The following is a 20,519-nucleotide window of genomic DNA, read 5'->3' as shown; positions in this document are numbered from 1 at the left end:
CATTCTTGCAATACAAAGCTCTTACACTAGCTTGTAAACCAGAAAACATAGACCTTCTAAGATTCCAGAACACGTAATATGTGACGGAGCTTGCGTTTCTTAATTTCAGCTGTCACTCTTCTTCACCACCACTTTCTAAAATCTAGCGCTAGGATGTATACCTACCAGGGTTTTTCCAAGTCCGATAGGCTTGATATTCTCTTTAGTGCCCGGTCCTGGCTTATCCCTTGCTTCTCGTCCCTTATACAGTGGATTTAAATATTTTCTAAATGGTTCTAGATAGTTACAGTCATTGGCTAAACATAGTGCTATACCAACTTTCTGCTAGTACTCCCACCACACTCAAGAGCAGATAATGCATGGGATCATCTTGTCTATAGTAGGGAGAAAGCATATGTTCCTCCCCTTATATATAGTAGTTTCCTGCGGCAGTTCTGAAGTTGTTCGAGATCAAAGCCAACTGCTTGACTATTGTCTGTAAGCTCGATTGAGTCCGCCGTAATACCCCCAATACTAATATATAGCTATAATGAAGTGTTCGTCATTCTCCACACAAGGCATTGTAGCGGCAGTGGATCCTGGAGGTAGAAGAAGAAAATAAAAGCATTCCGAATATGGCAACCCCGACTAATCCTTTCAAGGACGCTGGAGTCCCTCAAAACATACTCTCTTTAGATCGCTTTAGTCATTTTAGGCACAGGCGCAGATCTAGCTTCGGGTAACTCAAGGTGAGAGCACATCATCCGACAATCCAACACACACTGGGGCAGTCTGTACCTAATAGTACGCCGCGTTTCCCAAATAAAAGGAATATTCATTAACCATGGGTATATCTAGATTAAATAATAACTGTTTGAATGAGAATGAAGGAAGACCGCCATGAAAACTCCATTTCACCACATGAATGCTAAATACTATCACAAGACTTGGTGGTATTTCCTTCTCGCGGCCCCCTCCCTTTCCTTCTGGGAGGGACATGTGTGAACCGCCTATAGGCCAAAAATGACGATCCTTTCAATGGGCAGTGGCATATTGAGGTGGCCTTAGATACGTATCGTCATATCTTGGCAGAGTATCGTCCACGTAGAATTCGCTCAGCGAAATACTGTCCCCACTGACGAAATTCTGAACCGAAAGAGGGAAAATAGCATTGAAGGACTTCATGCGGGGCCTGCGATCTACAAGTCTTCCAGTTGCCTCGTCAAACGTATCCTGGCCCGTGATTACTTCCAGTATCAGATTATGCTCGACTGTGACGCCGGTTGTTTCGCTCGGACTGCAACCGCAAGTCTTCTCCTGGTGATGACAGAGATATGAAAGCAACCCTATTCCGTCTGCTGCCTTCACATTTGCCGGAATGCTGATGTCAAACGGAATCTCAATCGTATGGTCGCCTCCTTGTAAGCCTCCACTGGCTATCCAGTGGCCTTTCTGTTTTCCCTCGCATAATTGCCGTACACGTTGCTCTTTGCAGGTTGTCGCTACTGCGTCTCTTTGCGAGTCCCCGCCCCGCGAGATCGCGAGGTACTTGACGGTCTCTTCTACTCTCCACTTCAGCTCTTTGCCCACCACATATTTCACTTCCATGTCTCGCGCTCCCTTTGCAATGGTTGAATGGGCCAGCCATTCTAGTGAATACCCTACTTTGGTCTCCTCGGGTGAGTCTGAGTATAGTTGCTTCGGGATCAGGGATAGTTCCGTCAGTACCCTTTCACCCGGATACTGTCGGATATGTCGGATTGGCTCCGAGACCACACGGCGTGACATCTTTACTTGCTGCGTGTCTGTCAGGATCCTTGTGCCGGATATCGTTGAGGTTACCGTGGCCGTGATCGCATAGGACACGCTGCCTAGGATGGTCTCTGTCGTCGGCGGGATATTGCTCGGGATCGGCAGGTAGAAATTGAATCTCAGCCATGTTTCATCCTCGCCCTCTGTGGGGTCTATCTCATCCGGGGCATGGCAGAGGTCATATTGTACTAGCGTCTCAACTTTGGGCTCTAGGCATGTGGTCGCGTGGGGAGAGTTCTGCGTGCTGGATGATTTGTGCGTCTGGTTGCGTTTAAAGAAGAAACTATAGCTCTTATTGCTGCTGGGGACCGCAACATCAGGGGGCTTGGGTGCCACTGATCGCGTAAGACTAATTTCAAATTGGGGATAATTGTCCGTGGACGATGTTAAGCTAGAAGAGGGAACTGCGATGGCAATGGAGCCAGTAATCGGCGGAGCATGACTTTCACCAGCTGACTCCAGCAGCGTATGGGTGCTTGGCACAGTCAATCGTAAGCCCCAGGCTTCCATAGCATATCATCGAGGTGGTGGTGAAATAAATGCTGTTTCGAGCAGGAATGAAAGATCGGGAAGGGAGCCCGGGGAGGAAGCTTCCACTATGTACTAATAACCCTCATCGATGGGCAACCTCTGGTAGCTAGTCAAGGTCTGTGCACATCAGGAGTGTAAGAACGTCTATTGGGATGACCGGTTGCTTGCCCTAACTGTGCAGGTGTTAATATAACCTAATGGTGTCTCTGGCACTCCACGCGTCCGTGTCGAGGATCGGTGGAGACATGCCAAGTGTCCAAACAGGAAGCCAAGCAGGAAATTTTACCTTTTGCGTGATGGTTGGGATCCACTAGCCCGTCAAGCCTTCGGACGGGCTTCTCATCGGCAAAACTGCGCGTCGTGGAGCCATGCGAATTTTGTAAGACCGGGCGCTTGACAGGTCTTGGGCTATGAATTCATTCCATGGACAGCGGTGATATGCTGGAATACTGTGTCCAATCTTGTTATATCCATGCCATGCCAGCAACGCTTGGTCTCCCCCGGAATTAGATAAGCAGGGTTTGTAAGCCGTATTATATGGCATTGGTGAACGATCGCAAGCGCATCTTTTTGCCCCTCGGTCTTTCTTGACTGATAGCGGACGATCAGTTCGTGCTCAACCATCACGGCTCCCTTCGTCTCATCTCCGAGGGGGATATCAATTTCCGCGTATGACCGCCCCTTCGATGAACGTTGCGTCTAAAGGTAAAATGATGAACCCCCATGGAAAAGGATTTCCCAGCACGTCTCACCAACCAATAATGTGGCCAGGTAGACTGTCCGAAATGTAAATCGCGCCGCATCCAATGTGATAGGACCTTACCCGGGTGCCGAAAGTGCTTGCGGCGGAACTACGAATGTCCCGGCTATGGATTAATTCTCCGATGGAAGCAAGAGGTCCCCAGTAGAGGAAGACTGGCCGAAGGAGACAGAGACCCAGTCCCTGGGACCTCTGGCCGGGCCCTACATGGAGTTGTATCTCTGACATCAGTAGACCGTGGACCAAGCTCCCCACTTGATAGTTTCTCTGGTCAATTGCTGCATCATTTCAGCGAAAGCATTGCGAAGAAGCTCGCCTGGGTGGACGGCCCAGAAAACCCATGGCGACAGATTATACTTCCCCTATCCCATGCCTCGCCGATCGTACGCTACTCCTTGCTCGCCATGTCGTCGGAGGATCTCACACATAAATATACCATCGACCGTCCCTACTTCCATCAACTCAACGCTCAGTCGCTATATTACCGGGACAAAGTCTTATGCCTCTTACCACGACATCTAGAACGTCTTTTGAAAGCTCCCGTATCGTTTGATGGTGCGAATCAGGCACGGTTCGCTCTGGCAACCGTCCTCGTTCTCTACAACCTCGAACTATTCGCGGCCAAGGCGACCCAACGGCGACTACACATCCAGGGGGCTCGCGCAATCATCCAATGGAAGCTTCAGGCGATTGGACGTCACCTACCTCCCGACGTCGCCGACAATTTTCTCCGTTACGAATACTACTTCACCGCCGTCTTCAACGGCTTGACCACGTTTGATGCAACCTACGATGTCATTGACGATATCCCAATCCACGACAAGATCGCCGTCTTTGGGGACTTTGTCCGGATCATGCACTCCGTCACCCGAGCCGAGCGACTTCAGTTTAGTGGGAGTTCGGATACCGAAACGACACGGGTGGAAGATGTCGTGGACGAAATTGAAACCGCAAGGGGTCGAGCACTCCAGCTCAATCAGATCATGCGGTTTCAGTATCCCGACGCACGGCACGATTTCGAACACCTGACCCATATCTATTACCATGCGAGCTTGATCTACAGTCACCGTGTGCTCTCGGACTTCGCGTCGTTCAACGACCTCATGCGGGCCTCTCGAGACGCGATTCTCGAACACTTATCGCACCTCATGGAGCGGGCATATTTCGCTCACGACCTCGTTTGGCCCCTGTTCATATGCGGGACAGAATGCCGAGGTTTCCCGGAGAAGCAGGATACCATCGAACGGGCCCTTTTGGGGGTGATTCGTCTGAGCGGGAGTCTGGAACGGCGGCGAGTGTTATCCTTTTTAAGGATGTTTTGGCAGCTGGACTGCGACGATGGGCCGGTGAGTTGGATTGCGGTGGCGAGGAGTCGGGCGGCCGACTGTAGTTTCGTGATAATCTGACATGCGAATACTACCTGCCCCTCATTCCGCCAATCTTTCTGCCTGCCCAACGTGGACGGCCACTTCCGAGATAAGATTGGCGCCTACCGGTTTACGTAGGCGGTGTCCCGCATAGTGGGGTGGTGGCAGTGCTCAGTCGCCACTCGGCGTTAGCCTAAAGTCTGTTTGTGCCACCCGGTTTCCCTTCTCGGTGTAGTGGGAAGACCCACCGACATTCTGGGGAAAATGCGATTCGTATTCCTGCCGCCGAGCCAGTCAGCGTCGTCCTTCATCGCCATCCCGGTCCCTTAGTCATAACCTCTCTTAATCTCTGGCATCGGACTGGCCGCCTTCTCAACCCTTTTTCCTTTTTCCTTTTTCCAATTTTTTTTTTTAAAGTAAAACATTTTCTGACACTCCTCGCCCACGTGCTTTTTTTTCTTTTTTTTTTTTTGGTTGTTGCTCGGTTTCCTCTTTCTCTCCTTTTCTTCCCCATTATCCCTAGAAACCGGAACACGCTCAACAGCCTTTATGCGATTGACCCATAGCGCCTCATTACGCCCAGCGCACCTGAATCGTCTTTTGACGTCTAACCGACATCCACGTTAATTAGTCTCCCGACTAGCCAGCCCATCATGGACCCGCCCAAGATGGACAAGATCACGGCAGATTCCAACCTCGAAGCGCTTGGATACACGCCCGAGTTGTCTCGCAATCGATCAACATGGCAGGTAGTCTTCATGGTGTTCATTCTGGCCTCCGTGCCATACGGTCTCTCGACTACCATGTTATACTCCATTGCGGGAGGTGGCTCGGCCAATATGATCTGGGGTTGGATCTTGGTATCCCTGATCATGTTGTGTGTCGCCGCATCGCTCGCCGAGGTCACATCTGTCTATCCCACCGCCGGCGGTGTCTACTACCAAACCTTTGCCCTGTCCCCGGTTAAGTATCGCCGCGTGGCCGCCTGGATCTGCGGCTGGGCCTTTATCGCCGGCAACATCACCATCACCTTGGCTGTGAACTTCGCTACCGCGCTGTTTCTGATCGAGAGTCTCAATGTGTTTACCGACGCTGCGGGCGTCGGCATCACAGAAGACTTCCAGGCCTATCAGACCTATCTGATCTTTCTAGGCATCACACTCGTTTGCCATGTCATTCCTGCCTTTGGGAATAAGTGGCTAACCCACCTGGAGGTATATCAAGCTATCATCACAGCGCAGACTTGACCTTTTTTTTTTCCTTTTTTAGACCTCCATGCCCACGTTACTAATCACACTTGTATACTCGACCTTTAGACCTTTGCCATCTTCTGGACCCTGGTAGGCGTGACTGCCATCATCATCACCATTCTGGTCGTCGCCAGTAATGGCAGACACACTGCCAAATATGTCTTCACCGATTTCTCTCCGCAATCCGGCTGGCCGGAAGGCTGGTCCTTCTGTATCGGTTTACTGCAAGCTGCCTACGCGCTCTCGGCCACCGGCATGATCACCTCGTAGGCCTTTGCCATCATCTATGCCCGTCGCGAAAAAAAAAAACAAAAGCCCAAACTAACGTTGTCCCGAATCAGCATGTGTGAAGAAGTCCGCGCGCCAGCCATCCAAGTTCCCAAAGCGATCGTCGGCGGCCTGACCCTGAACGCCCTGGCCGGTCTCGCCTTTTTGATCCCCATCGCGTTTGTCCTGCCCGATATCTCCTACCTGGCGAATCTCCCATCCGGTCAACCCGTGCCGCCCATTTTCAAAGCCGCCACCGGCAACTCCGCCGGCGCCTTCTGCCTGCTCATCCCATTGTTGATCCTCGGTATCATCTGTGGTGTAGGTTGCGTAACTGCGGCATCCCGAAGCGTCTGGGCCTTCGCCCGTGACGGAGCCATCCCGGGCTCCAAGTGGTTCAAGAAGGTCGAGCCGCGTCTCGACAACATCCCCCTGAACGCGATGCTCCTCGGCATGGTAGTCGAACTCCTGCTCGGTCTGATCTACTTCGGCTCCACGGCCGCGTACAACGCCTTCTCCGGTGTCGGTGTCATGTTCTTAACCCTCAGCTACGCCTGCCCCGTTGCGGTTTCCCTCCTTCTCCGAAAGCGCCAAGATATTAAGAACTGCAGCTTCAACCTCGGCCCCCTGGGTCTGTTCTGTAACATCGTCTGTCTCGGTAAGTGGACTTGGTTCTGCCCTCCCATAACCCTCGTCCCTGCAACATCCACAGACAAAATTCTAATATCTGCCGATGCCCAATGCAGCATGGACCTGTCTTGCCATCCCACTCTTCTCCATGCCCACGTTTATGGAGGTCACCCAAGAAACCATGAACTACGCCTCGGTCGTCTTCGTCGGCTTCTTCATCATCTCGGCCGTATGGTACTGGGTGTGGGGGTATCAGAACTACGCCGGTCCCCCGACGGAAGAGGGTATGGAGGGTGTCCATACCGACTAGGGGACGGGCACAACCTCCATGTTGCAAATTTTGCCCTGGCTGAGACGCACGCTGGAGTTACCGGGATTGACGTCTTCATGCCAGTATGTATAGTCAGCTTACATGTATATCAATATTACGGCCAGATAAGCATTATTTTCTTGCATTTGGATTCCTCCGCCGTAGAAGTGGCTACCGTTCCTCCTACATCGCTCGCCCATATCCTGTATTAGAAGTAACGTCCAGAACCCCTGGTGGCCAGATACCTCTACAGGGTCCAGTGGAGAAGGTTGGGACCGGGACATCTGGAACTGGCATAGTCGCAGCAAATCACTGCGCGCTACGCAAGAGGAGGCGGAACGCCGTTCCCAAGACAACCCACATCAGCCCCTGCCGAGCCAAATAACTTCTTATATATCCGTCACCATAAGCTCATAACAGCAAGATTGTGAAAGTCAGCGACTATAGGAGATGAATCAATGTGGAATCTATAATGAAAATCTATAGCGGCGTCATGGCCTCCACACTTCTCACTGCTAAGGGCTTTTTCACTGGCCAGGCAATAAATAGTGATCGTAGACTCCCTGAGTCTGACCACTCTGTCCGCAAAGAGCCTTTCCTTTGGACAATCTGCTACAGTACGGATCTGAAGACGAAGACTTGGCAAGAGAAGCCGCATTCATTGAGCAATCCCATCGTCGCCTAACAAACAATACGCATCTCGAGCATGATAGACACACGGGCCGCCATTGCTGCGCCCCAATTTAACAACAACAAGACATCGAGCACCCTATACTATGTAATTGGCTTCAATCATCAAATCCCCATTGTTGTTGAAAATCGGCTTCTCACACGACAACGCGGCGTTGCCGGGAATCACGAACCGAGCCGAGGTGTTGAGGTCCCTCTCCAGGCTTTTCTCGAGCTCAGCAAACGAGGCATTCTGGAATTGCCGCACGGGGTCGTCCTGTAGACTCTGATATTTTAAAGGAGACTCACAATGCGAGGTGGAAGATCACCGTTGGGCGCATGCGAGATCTGGATCCTGGAATCTGTTGCCCAGCTGGACTTTGCGGTCTCCCATTCGATCGATGGCGCTGCTGAGTATCGCATGGCTCTGCAGAATTATAGTATTCACAGGAAGAGGGTGGCCCAGGCGGACGCTCAGGCCACCAAGGCAGGACAGGAATACGTGCTGGCAGAGATGGCAGTGATCACCTGTCAGAAGGACTCTCAAGACCTAAATCGACGGTCCAGTTCCCGCGATGATGTGTCTCTCATTGATGGCGCGATGAACAACGTCAACTCCAAGTATGACCGCATCCTACAGAGTAAGTCTTTCTACGCTGCAAACAATCTCTGGCCTGCACGTAGCAAACCCACTAACCCAATCACCCCCCGAGCTCACGCAAACGGTGTCATCCAATAATCTCCAGTCTCCAGAGCAATATTTACTGTATTCGCTTTACTCTTATCCCGAGTACTAATCTGCTAGGCTTTGCTGATATAAGTCTTTCTTCGGGATATCTATCTATCTCTGATCGGAATATCTCTATAACAGAATATACCGCCTTGATCTCTGTCTCTTAGTCTTAGAGCTGTATACCGATATCCAAGATAATAAGATCTTTTCTTTCACCCGTGGGCAGCAGACCGCACGGTGCTCCTACGATATCACTGCCACCGGCGAGATCAGAGAAGTCCATATCGACGGGTCGTTCGGAGATGAGGTCCATGCGTATCCAACCGTTTTTACTCAGTGGACGATTCAGTTGCTGAATGGTAAGGATCTGGATTTGAGTCAGCTTACATTGGCGTGGGATGTCTATGCGAGGTTTGACTAGGGGTTTTGGAATGGAAGAGAGGCATGCGCTGTTTCTCTTAGGAGGGATTACAAGTGCGAACCTGTAGTTGTCTCTATTTCTTACCAAGGAAGAGAAAGGTGTCCTAGAGAAATGCACCGGCAATGGGGATATGTAGTGTATTTTGAGAAAGCGTTTGCATTGGGATTCCTTTATCGGAGGACACCCAGAACTAGTCGGCTCACTTTGCAGTCAACGAAAAGTGCAATGATACTGAGAAATCCACACATGAAGAGAAACTTGACAGACAAAACATCTTGGTGGCTGTTGCAGGTTTGACATCCTGTCAACCTAAGTGACGGGACGAGCAAGTGGAGGGAACGTATGTACATTCATAAGAATGCTCACGCCACACCACAAAGACTGGCATTCCTCGCAGATCATCTGACACTGCGAGCACCCCTTAAGTCCATATACGTAGCGCCCTGAGGCATCAGGTATCCAATTCCCTTAGTATCCTTACATGTTTCACAAGAAATTTACCCCAGTCAGGGTCAATTCAGCTATTCAACTACTTTCCAACTAGACCAGTATACAATACCCTCCTAACCCTAACACCTAACATACTTCGCCACTCCCTACCAGATTAACCAAGTTAACCAGAGTGACAGAGTGCGTGCCCCTTCCCTGAAGTATCAGTGACACGAACTCGAGTCATATAACTCCATTCCCAAGTTCTACATTCATAGTCACCCTAGCATCCACATGCATGTGTGCTACACTGCCGATAAAGCCACTATCGAGATCATCGCCTATTAGCGGGTATATCACCGTTTTAGAAAAAGCCTATCGTTGGAATATAGACAGCGGGTCCTTAATAGATAAAAGATTGGTAAAAGAGAACGGGACGTCTTGACTACCAATGATATGTTTCCCCAATGCATGTATGGGCCTTAGAGTTTGAATACCGGATATATCATACTAGGCGTATTACGGGATTAACATGTTTTGAAGTGGATTCTTGCAGGGGAGAGTGGTAATAAAGCTTTGTTGTATGGCTCGGGATATTATCATTTGTTGTTCATGGATCTGGCTGGATCAGAAGGTTTTGGTTGGAGATTTCATGGATCCGGCTTTTTCGGTGTATTACCCCCCGAGGGGAATCTCGGGGTGGACTGACCCGAGGACGTGACCCCGCGGCATGAGAGTCGGTCATCTCGGCGAGTGAATTATGGAGACGACATTCATTCGCTTCGGTTCATGCACTCCCGACCGCACAGCATATACGTATTCGGTTTATGACACTGTCCTGGAAAGACTAATGGCCTCCTTAGTCTGGTCTACGTTATTGGGCTCATTTGGACTAGTAGGGTAACTGTTACGGTTCAAAGCAGTAGGTAGCCACAATTTCATCGTGAATTCATATCCTATGTTTACATGAAATGACAAAGAAGATCAAAGCCATCGCCAAAATGGAACGGGTAAAATATTTCATTATTTCATCATAAATTTTCATTTAAGCAAAGAGAGCGTCGCCCAGGCGGTAGTGCACAGTCTTGACCTGGGTGTAGTTCTCGAGGGCGTAGGAGCCCAGTTCACGACCAATACCCGACTCCTTGAAGCCACCGAAGGGAGCCTGGTAGTTGATCATGTTGTAGTTGTTGATCCAGACGGTTCCGGCCCGGAGAGCGTTAGACACGCGGATGGCAGTGTTGACGTTCTTGGTGTGGACGGCAGCGGCAAGACCGTACGAGGTGCTGTTACCGATCTTGATGGCCTCCTCCTCATCCTTGAACTTCTGGACGGTGACGACGGGGCCGAAGATCTCCTCCTTGGCAATCTTCATGTCGCTGTGGACATCGGTGAAGACGGTAGGCTGGATGAAGTAACCCTCGGTTCCGTGACGCTCACCACCGGTGGCGACGGTAGCACCCTCCTTCTTGCCGTGGTCGATGTACTCCATGATGCGGTCGAACTGCAGCTGCGAGACCTGGGGGCCCTGGAAGGTGTCGGCCGTGAAGGGGTTGCCGAGCTTGTTGGCAGCGGCGCGCTCCTTGAAGCGGGCAACGAACTTGTCGTGGATGCCCTCCTGGACCAGGATACGAGAACCGGCGCAGCAGCACTGGCCGTGGTTGAAGAAGATACCGAAGTTGGACCAAGAGATGGCGTTGTCGATGTCGGCGTCGTCGAAGACAATGTTAGGGGACTTGCCACCCAACTCCAGAGTGACCTTCTTCAGGTTGCTCTTGGCGGCGGCCTGGAGAATCATACGACCAACCAGGGTCGAACCGGTGAAGGCAACCTTATCAATATCCATGTGGCTGGAGATAGCAGCACCGGCAACACGGCCGAAACCAGAGATGATGTTAACCACACCAGCAGGGAAGCCAGCTTCCTTGATGAGCTTAGCGGCATAGAGACCGGACAGGGGAGTCTGCTCAGCCGTCTTGAGGACGACGACGTTACCGGCAGCAACGGCAGGTCCAATCTTCCAGGACCACATCAGAAGAGGGAAGTTCCAGGGGATGATCTGACCACAGACGCCAATGGGCTCGTGGCGGGTGTAGGTGAGAGACTCAGGGTTGGTATCAATGGTCTGGCCGTGAATCTTATCGGCCCAGCCACCGTAGTAGCGAAGGCAGTTGGCGGCGTTGGCAACGTCACCCTTGGCCATGCTGAAGGCCTTGCCGTTGTCAAGGGACTCGATAGCAGCCAGGGTGTCGATATCACGCTCGAAGAGGTCGGCCAGCTTGGTGAGCAGGCGGCCACGTGCCGAGGGAGTCACCTGCCTCCACTCGCCCTCGAAGGCAGCACGGGCACCTTGACGGCATCTTCGACATCGTTCTCGTCCGCCTCCTGGACAGCGATAATTGACTTCTCGTTGGTGGGGTTGATGGTCTCGAAAGTGCGGCCACTCTTTGCCTCGACGAACTCATTGTTGATGAACCTACGCGGCAACCATCTGTTAGCAAGGCATCTCCGAGGGAAGATAGCAAGGGTGGCGGGATGACATACAGGCCCAAGGGCTGCTCGTATTTGCCCGAAGGGGTCTCGAGGGTGGCGAAAAGGTTAGCCATGGTGAGGGAGGATATGAAGAAATGAGAAAGGGGGTATCACTAGGAAGGAGTGGGGTGTTGGTATAGAGAGAGGTGTTCAGAGGAGGGGAGATGAGGAGAAGAAGCAACGGTATCAGGCAAAGGAGGGGGAAATCCCACGGTATTAATACCTCTCAATTGCACTGGCGAATGGACAGGACCGAATGGGCCAGGAGGGGAAAGGTGGGAAGCGGAAAACAAAAAAATAAAAAATAGAAAAGGAAAGGAATTGATTAGAAATGAAAATCAAAAGTCAAATAAGAAAAAAAAAAGAGAACTGACCCAAAAACAAATCAAGGAGGGGGAATCATCAAACCATTGACTGGAGAAGCTCAGTGATAACACCGACGAAGGAGGGGAAGCCTGTAAGTTGATTACTAGTACTACTAGTAGTACTTCCCACGTTAGCGTGGCCCGTAATTTTACCGGTCAGGTTCAGTAATCCCACTTCCATCCCGGGCCCCGATTGGCTGAGGGGCCAGGGCCCGAGGCTGTATTGAAGACGGGGGATCCACCGGTACCCCACCGTAGCTGTCTTTCCAGACGATCGTGCGGGGTTCCTCAGGCCAGTCAGCGCTTATCCCCGGCCTTGCCGATCCACTTTCGGTCTCTGGAAATTTGGCACCCTATCCGTTTTGATACAACGTCTTCGTGTTAGTCTGACCCTCCCAGTCCATGGATTCCCACCAACTCTGACGCACCCAGGAGTACTTCCGCTCTTCGTGAAATTGCATCATCTCTCCAATTTTTCTTTTGGTCTTTTCTGTCTTTCTGGTTCCCCCAGTGCGGTTCATGTAACTCTCTACTAAAAGATCCACGTGGGGATTCTGTATGGTGTTTAAAACAAGTTTTTTTTTAAAAAAAAGCAATTCCGTCGACCATCAAGTTACTCTCATGGTCGCGGAGGAATTAGGGTTGATACAGGGGGAAAGCTGCCCCGCTATATCGTCAGCAGCCTAGTTCCCCCGCCTACGCATCTTCAACAATCCCAAGATTCCCAACATGGCAAACAGATAGAGCAAATTATGCAGACGCCTAGAATATAGAGTAGATAGTCGCTAATCATTATATCCATTCTCCTCATTCGGTATCCCCTACTACTGCCAACTAGCTCCGGTCTTGGTACCCAACAAGCGTCTCCAGAACAAATCTCACTAATTACGACAAATCAACGGGGCGAAAGTCTTACTGAATGGGGTAAAGATTGGTCCAGACCCGGGGTTGTTCGCGGCCTTGCTTGCATTTGGTAGGTCAAAGGAGGAACTAGCCTTCCTGCACCTAACAAGGTAGTCTGGGAGGTAGACAGTAGCTGTAGCCCGTACCTTGGTGGTAATGAACGATCGTGTAATCAGTTACACTATGATCTTGGTGACGGAGCACCCCTCTGTGGCAATCACTATGGAAACTGAGAATTGATATTCCCGGGCTGGTAATAGCCCAGCTGCATCATCGTGTCCAGGCTGAGCACTGAGCACCAATTGGCGGCGTGTGTCATGAGACAAAGTGTTTGACTGGGAGAGTGCCAAGTCCCCTCCGTCCCCACTGGACCGGCTGAACTTCCTTCCCGCCGGCGACTTTTGGGACTTTGGTTAGCTCTAAAATTCCCTGGCGGCGGTGCATCCCAATGAAACACTTCCGGTCACATATCCCCTGTCCAATCAAGGACCCCGATCATTGCAGGTTGCATGTACATCATGGAGACCGGTATCTAGTACTACTAGTAGCAGAGTACGAGTTACTAGTAGTACTGTTATGTATATGACCACGTGACCAATGCAGGAGATGATAGACGCTCACCCCAGGCTGATATCGGTCGCAAACTCCTCGCTGCAACGTGGATGACTAGTTGGCAATCATCGGCTGACTCTGGGGATGCAATCGGGCCGCGTCGGAACTATAGTATGCCATTTAAGGCCATGGCTTGCGAGGAAGGAGGGTCTGGAACCGCAAGTAACAAGTGGTAACATGACGGCGCGTTAAGCTTCAAAACCATAGAGGACCAAGGTTCACCCGATATGCAATCCCTAAACAAGCTCCCGTACCTTGAATGCCACCCTAGCCATAAACCATCGTGCTCAGCAGGACACGAGCTGCGACAAGTCCATGTCGGTAGAGATCTGCATCCTTACTGTGCACATCTTTATCGGGCGCGTTCGACTCAGATCGGACCACCGGGCTTCAGCACATCCTGTCTCGAAGGATTCTAATCCCCGCAATCTGATCCTCCCGCCGTACTCTCGGGTTACCGGAGGCTATCACGGCATTCGGCTCGTACGCAAGGGGGACGGGATTTGAATCCTCACATCATCGTGCATACGAGGCGCGGCCGGAATGTAACACGAGAAGAGGCTCGCCTTTATTTGGTGTTGATGCTGGGTGGCTGGGAAGGCTTTCCCATTTGGCCGACACGCAAGGCTTATCCCCCGCATCCGACGTCAACCCCATACCCATCCCGGTGATCCTCCACAGACTTGTAAAGCTTAAAGGACAGACCATCCGCGCGCAGTGGAACCACAGAGTTTGACACAACTTGAACGATATATACAATGGATATCCGAAGTAGGTCTTCAAGTCAGTTTCATCTAAGTAACCAGTTATCTTTGGTCGGGGATTTGACAAATGAACTCGTGCAGTGATACCAGGTTTTATATATGTACAAGTTCATCCGGTGCTCTAATGACTTCTGTGGTCTGTTGGAGGAGCTGAGGTGTCGGTGCTGGCTGGTTCACTGTGCCGGTGTCACGTTTTCGGTTTCTTTCCTGAGGCAGCATTATCCCCCTGCCCACCCCACCGGGTTGTCAGTCTGCCCTGAGGCTACAGATAGTGTTGCATTTGAGTATATGCTTATTTTTACATCTGCATCAAATATTCAAGGGTAACAATAAGTCTATAACAAAGTTCATGTACAATATTATGCTCTAATGGCCTGCGATGGAGCTGAATCATGATGAGACACACCCAATTATACTGACCAATACATAACGACCCCTCCGCAGCCAATCAAACCAGTATCCATATAGTTACTTGCGGAGACCCTTGGTAAACAGACGCTAGGTGCTAGTGAAGATTTGATAAAGGCCAAGTTAGATAAGGTCACCTCAAGGCCGTGGGAAACGATGTGATCAACCGCCTCAACGCCGAGCCGGAAACCGGAGACTGTTCAGCCCGCCATCTCCGCTTGCAATGTTGGATAGTCAACTTACCTATGATCCTGGTTATCAGCCCAGTACTTCCATGATTCTAAGCGGCCTCAAGGCAGAACGGTCTTCTGTTGGAGGTAGTGTGTAAGATATCGGTCAGTGCACGTTGCGCTCCAGGGGACGTGGGATATCCGTGGTCAAAGCGATGAACATACGTGCTCACAATCTCGTCATTGGGTTTCGACAAGTTGGTGTTTTCAAGGCCCCAAATGCCGCCGGCCAATATTTTGTGATTGACTGACTTGTAGAAAGATTTGGAGACCTATAGCATGATAGATCAGCAACGACCCCGCTGCGGATCTGATGATGCAGGCCTTAGGCCATTGGCAAGTTGCTTGATTTGAGAACTTAACGCCCTCGTTAGGCTGATTAGAAAGTGGGTAGTTGAAGAAGACTGTGGCATGGTGAAGGGAACAGGTACATTCAGGGGAAAAAGGCTATAAAAGGCACATCAAAACCACTGGTTTCAAGGCTCAAGACAGGTTCCACGGAGGACATATCCATTACTTGTCTCCAATACACTCAAGGCGCTGGCCATGAATTCCACCCGAGTCACATTGATCGAGGAATACAAGAGAAGATTAAAGCGCAACATCGCCCATAAACTCAGTGAGGTAGTCAACATTTATAGTAGAGACAAGAGACCCATATTTTATCACCATCCATACGACGTTCAATAACAAGCAGATAATCGTTCACTGCATATGCACAACTTGCCATCTTTCAAATGCACCTCCTTAGCATTGGCATCGACCTTGACCACAGCTCCGTGCTCACCAAGGCATGTCTTCTCCTTTGCCAATTTGTTAGCCACAGCAATCCAAATACTGGGACACAGGAAGTAGCCTTGGGGCCACAATTTCCAGTCACCTTGTTGAGAATAACGCTGTTTGTAAGCAACTTAAGGTTAGAAGCGGTCACCGACCCACGTAGCACTCATCTAGCCGAATAATCTCAGTAAGACTACAATGGATGCTGTAAACTCGGTAGTATACATACCTCGGCTGTCGGTAATGACCCAAACTCTGAAGTTGTATGAGAGCGTAAATACCTCGTCCCAATTCTCCCCAACGTTGCTGATATTCAATTCGTCAAAATTCTTCGGTTTGTCTGACGGTGGGGTGCCCACACCTCCAAGGCAACATAGATGAGACTGTTGAGACATGTGGCCTGTTTCGACTTTCGATAAGACAGTAATCTTGTTCTGAGAGGGTTCTTTTGCGCAATGGCACCACGGAATCGGCAAGGAGCATGATCTTTCTGATGTTCATGGCGTTTCAGCCTGCGCAACTGCACTTATATATAGTTGAATTTAACATGTCAGACGGTTTTCAATTGAAGGATTGGCAGTTCGAAGGTCTCTTGGTGACTGTTAGCCTAAGGAACCAATCAGATACATAATCTATCAAGCCATACATATATCACCATCAGATGGGGGCTGTGTTGCCTTGGTATCCAGGGGGTTCAAGGCAACATTATTCACTGAGGTAGCTACCCATTTGTGTAATATAAGGTGCTGCAGTTGCTATATAAACACAAGTTCAGGGACGATGCGTCATGCTTCAAAGCTCAATAGAATCGCACCCCTCATGTCAGTTAAGTGCGTCCAAATGGGCCTTGACTATCACACCAAATTATTTGTGATATAAGGCAGACAGGCGTGTCAATATTCCCTGCCTAGGTCCTTGAAAACCGCGCCTCCTAGATACTAGAGTCTCGCTATGATGTCGATCACACATTATGATGAACTAAGCAGATTTAAAATCTAAAATCGATCTCCCTTGCGACTGCACGGTAAATACCAAAAAGATATAAAGCCATATATATAATAGCAAGAAAAGTCCCATCAAGACAACCACGTCAATCGTGTCGCATATCATCTCTCGCATACAACAGATACATTATCATGAACAATCAATCTATATATATCCAACCCATTGCAGGATGGTCATACCCACAAACAAAAGCAAGATTGAAGTCTTCGTCGTTTCTAGTTCATCCCGATGGCGGTTCATCCAACCGTCCAACTGGGCCCACCATACACTCTTGTGATTATCTCTCAATGCAGAATGAAGGCCCGGAAGCCCGTCTAGACTACTAGAGTTCCACTCTTGCTGATATGCGCGCATCTGGCCTGCACTCGCCTTTTTACCAGCCCAATAGCTCATAGTTTCGCGGTCTTTGAGATATGGTTTCACTTCGTTGGTCTCCGGGTCATGAGTCAAAGCTAGCTGTGGCACACCGAACCCACACGATGTTTGGACCTGCAAACTATGAGTATACAGGATATGAAGTATGCGACAATGAACGTAAATGCAGGAACGGTATAACAGGCAAATAACGAACCTTGAAAACGTCCAAACAAATAACAGCACGGGCGCCTGTGACATTTTTTCCTGCCATGCGCTCCAAATATTGAGGAAACCCTGGATCGGTCCATTCAACAACGGAGCCTGTGCAGAAAAGTCGTAGAATGCGCGGTGACTTATCGAAAGAGCAGAACATCACAGTAATACGACCATTTTCTCGCAAATGACTAATCGTCTCATTGCCAGAACCCGTCGCATCTACGTAAGCTGCTTCGTTAGGGCCCAACACTGCGAAAGAAGCGTCTGGGAGGCCTTTCGGGGACAGGTTCACGTGGCGACCACGCAGAGGCGCCGAGGCCACGAAGAAGACACTCTGGCGTAAAGCCCAGTCGCGAATGTCATCTGAGATAGAGTCGTAGTATTGAACCATTGGTGATGGATCAGGATGGACTATTAGTGGCAATGGAGGTGGGAGGTGACAAGGATATGGTTCTCCCTACTCCGTATCCCTCGCCCAAATATATAACAAGTGGGGGGGTTCGGAAACCATGTCTTACTCCGAACGGTATGGTGAGTCGTGACTGTCTACATGTAAGCACGATAACGCGATACGGATGTGATCCCTGTAAACTATGACAAATAGATTAAAAATAAAGAGAAGAATGAGGTCTCCCAGCCAACAACACTCTAAGCAGATACGAGCTGTTCAAAGTATACTACATAGCATATTCTGGGGCTGTCCTGCCCCCGTGACCCACATCGATCGAATCTGTTATCCACATGTGATCTCATGGACTAAACCGCAACAAGCAAGAGCTGAAGAGCTCCACCATCATTCATTCCTCTTCACAGTCCCGTAAAGCTTCGATTCAGATACGTCAATGGAGGTGATTGTCCGCTAGTTATACTTTGCATTATCCCACTATCCTTGATTCATCAGGTTAATACATCGGCCCAATGAACCCCGCATCTCCGAACCGACAACCGAAAGTCCTCCTCGGCCATTACATATTTTGGATGATCGACAACAAGATTCACTAGTGGGAAGATGGACCACTTGATGACCTTTAAAACATCCGGTTCCCCATCAATTGCATCTCCGCTGAGAAAATTGTTCACCTCCTGCTCGCGTAGTAGATAGATACATCACTGAAAGATATCATGAGTTCTCGCCCAGTTCGCATTGCAGGTCAGTCGCAATTTCTAGCATCATCCCTTCCCCATGAGAGACGAGATTGACTGAGCCACCAACAGGTGCTTCGGGCTCTGCGTCCGACCGTCGACATGCCATCACCGAGTTCGCTCGTAACTACCCTCGAGACCCCGTCGACGTCATCATCGCCGACTTCATGAGCGAGGCGAACATGGTCACGGGGGCAGCACGGCGGATAGATCAAGATAAAGCCCGGGAGGTAGCTGGTAATAACGCCTCGGCGGTGCCAACAACTGCACCGGGATATGAGCTTGCATTTCTTTTGGCTCTAGAGCCGGCCCTAGATGATTTGGCGAAATATGGCATCAAAGTAGCGGTCAACGCGGGAAACGCAGACACGGAAGGGCTTTATAAAGTGGTAACACAAATGGTCAAGGCCAAGGGCTTGAATCTAAAGGTAAGTCCGTTGTTAGAGTACTCTGCACATTGCATGTATTGATATACTCCAGGTGGCTTGGGTCTCTGGCGACGAGGTGCTCTCAACAGTGAAAACGGCTTTGTCCACTGGTAAATCAACCTTCAAAAATGTCTATACAGGAGAGACCCTTTCCGGCTGGAATTTCGAGCCAATTTATGCTCAGTGCTATCTTGGAGGCCTGGGAATTGCCGCAGCCTTGTCTCAAGGGGCGGATATTGTTCTGTGCGGACGAGTATCAGATGCATCCCCTGTTATTGGAGCTGCGTACTGGTATCATGGGTGGAACCGCAGCGATCTCGACCAGTTGGCCAATGCATTTGTTGCTGGACATCTTATCGAATGTAGCAACTATGTATGTGGAGGCAATTTCACCGGTTTCAAGACGCTGGAGAAAGTCGGTAGTGATGGCTGGCGTAATCTCGGTTATCCTATTGCTGAAATTGCCACAGACGGGAAAGTGGTTATCACAATGCAATCTTCTGCTCCCGGTGGCGCTGTTACTGTCGACACCTGTTCCTCCCAGCTCTTATACGAAATCCAGGGCCCTTGGTACTTCAACTCAGACGTTACTGCCGTACTAGCGGACATCCACTTCGAACAAGTCGGTACTAATCGCGTGGCTGTGCACGGCGTCCGATCTGCACCACCTCCACCAACGACCAAAGTCGGTATCACAGCCCGTGGCGGTTTCCAAGCAGAGGCTTCATGGTTTCTGGTTGGGCTGGACATCGACGCGAAAGCACGAATGCTGGAGGACCAGATTCGCCACCTTCTCGCCCCATATTCGTCCAACTACACAGCCCTCGAATTCTTTACATTAGGTTCAGCACCAGACGACCCTCGAGACCAAAACAGCGCCACCGTCACCTTTCGAATTGTTGCCCAAGCTCGTAAAGCAGACGATATAGCCCCAAGTAACTTTCTTCGCCATATCACCGACAATATCATGCAAGGCTATCCCGGCGCTACCTTCCACCTCGATGCACGACAGGGATTCCCAAAGCCCATATATGAGTATTATGTTAGCCTTCTGCCCCAAGCAGATGTGAAGCACCGTGTGCACCTCCCGTGGAAGAATCAAGTGCTGGACATCCCTCCACCGCCCACGACCCAAGAGTTCCCGCCTCGACAACCCTCACAGGCAATTACCGAACCCCCTGCCAACCGCGACCTAGACTTCGGGCCTACAACTAGAGGCCCCCTAGGATGGATTGTCCATGCTCGATCGGGCGACAAGGGACCCGACGCAAACTGCGGGTTCTGGGTTCGCCACAACGATGAATACCTTTGGCTGCGCTCACTGCTCTCCATTCCAAAGGCGCAGGAGCTTCTAGGAGAGGAATACCGGTCGAACCCTCAGCTACAGATCGAGCGATTCGAGCTTCCAAACCTCCGTGGTGTACACTTTTTGTTCCGCAACCTCCTCGACCGGGGTGTTGGCGCGACAACTACAGTTGACTTCCTGGGAAAGAATGTTGCCGAGTATCTGCGAGCAAAATGGGTGGATCTACCAGTCAAGTTTTTGAACCGTGGCAAGTTGTAATTGTTCGTCGCTATCTGCAGGTATAGCCTCCTTGGTGTCAATAGCTAGGTATAT

The 20,519-nt window shown here is 50.4% G+C and overlaps 7 protein-coding genes across 7 annotated transcripts; 3 read left to right on the top strand and 4 right to left on the bottom strand.

The window, feature by feature from the left end:
• Nucleotides 1-1,014: 1,014 nt before the first annotated feature.
• On the bottom strand, nt 1,015-2,301 carry ABOM_004135 (uncharacterized protein; the record flags this gene model as incomplete). The annotated part of the gene is made up of 1 exon (XM_022531265.1): nt 1,015-2,301. The coding sequence occupies one exon, from the start codon at nt 2,299-2,301 to the stop codon at nt 1,015-1,017; it is 1,287 nt and encodes a 428-aa protein (XP_022392956.1).
• Nucleotides 2,302-3,486: 1,185 nt separating this feature from the next.
• ABOM_004134 (uncharacterized protein) lies at nt 3,487-4,488 on the top strand (the record flags this gene model as incomplete). The annotated part of the gene is made up of 1 exon (XM_022531264.1): nt 3,487-4,488. The coding sequence occupies one exon, from the start codon at nt 3,487-3,489 to the stop codon at nt 4,486-4,488; it is 1,002 nt and encodes a 333-aa protein (XP_022392895.1).
• A 614-nt stretch (nt 4,489-5,102) lies between these two features.
• Nucleotides 5,103-6,906, top strand: ABOM_004133 (GABA transporter; the record flags this gene model as incomplete). Its single annotated transcript, XM_022531263.1, has 4 exons — nt 5,103-5,663; nt 5,766-5,965; nt 6,041-6,624; nt 6,713-6,906. The coding sequence occupies 4 exons, from the start codon at nt 5,103-5,105 to the stop codon at nt 6,904-6,906; spliced, it is 1,539 nt and encodes a 512-aa protein (XP_022392950.1).
• Nucleotides 6,907-10,203: 3,297 nt separating this feature from the next.
• ABOM_004132 (aldehyde dehydrogenase family protein) lies at nt 10,204-11,764 on the bottom strand (the record flags this gene model as incomplete). Its single annotated transcript, XM_022531262.1, has 3 exons — nt 10,204-11,472; nt 11,508-11,634; nt 11,703-11,764. 3 exons carry the CDS (start codon nt 11,762-11,764, stop codon nt 10,204-10,206), a joined length of 1,458 nt encoding a protein of 485 aa, XP_022392951.1.
• A 3,258-nt stretch (nt 11,765-15,022) lies between these two features.
• ABOM_004131 (uncharacterized protein) lies at nt 15,023-16,147 on the bottom strand (the record flags this gene model as incomplete). Its single annotated transcript, XM_022531261.1, has 3 exons — nt 15,023-15,244; nt 15,716-15,852; nt 15,982-16,147. 3 exons carry the CDS (start codon nt 16,145-16,147, stop codon nt 15,023-15,025), a joined length of 525 nt encoding a protein of 174 aa, XP_022392952.1.
• A 754-nt stretch (nt 16,148-16,901) lies between these two features.
• ABOM_004130 (pyridoxamine 5'-phosphate oxidase family protein) lies at nt 16,902-17,787 on the bottom strand (the record flags this gene model as incomplete). Its single annotated transcript, XM_022531260.1, has 2 exons — nt 16,902-17,246; nt 17,329-17,787. Coding segments are annotated over 2 exons (804 nt in total), but the record flags the coding sequence as incomplete, so codon positions are not given.
• A 665-nt stretch (nt 17,788-18,452) lies between these two features.
• Nucleotides 18,453-20,465, top strand: ABOM_004129 (acyclic terpene utilization AtuA family protein; the record flags this gene model as incomplete). Its single annotated transcript, XM_022531259.1, has 3 exons — nt 18,453-18,480; nt 18,546-18,901; nt 18,954-20,465. The coding sequence occupies 3 exons, from the start codon at nt 18,453-18,455 to the stop codon at nt 20,463-20,465; spliced, it is 1,896 nt and encodes a 631-aa protein (XP_022393020.1).
• Between the last annotated feature and the right edge of the window lie 54 nt (nt 20,466-20,519).

Source organism: Aspergillus bombycis (genome assembly GCF_001792695.1).
Source record: "Aspergillus bombycis strain NRRL26010 chromosome Unknown contig00010, whole genome shotgun sequence".
NCBI classification, from domain to species: domain Eukaryota; kingdom Fungi; phylum Ascomycota; class Eurotiomycetes; order Eurotiales; family Aspergillaceae; genus Aspergillus; species Aspergillus bombycis.
Note: the sequence above shows the minus strand (reverse complement) of the source record. Positions and strands in the feature narration are given on the sequence as shown.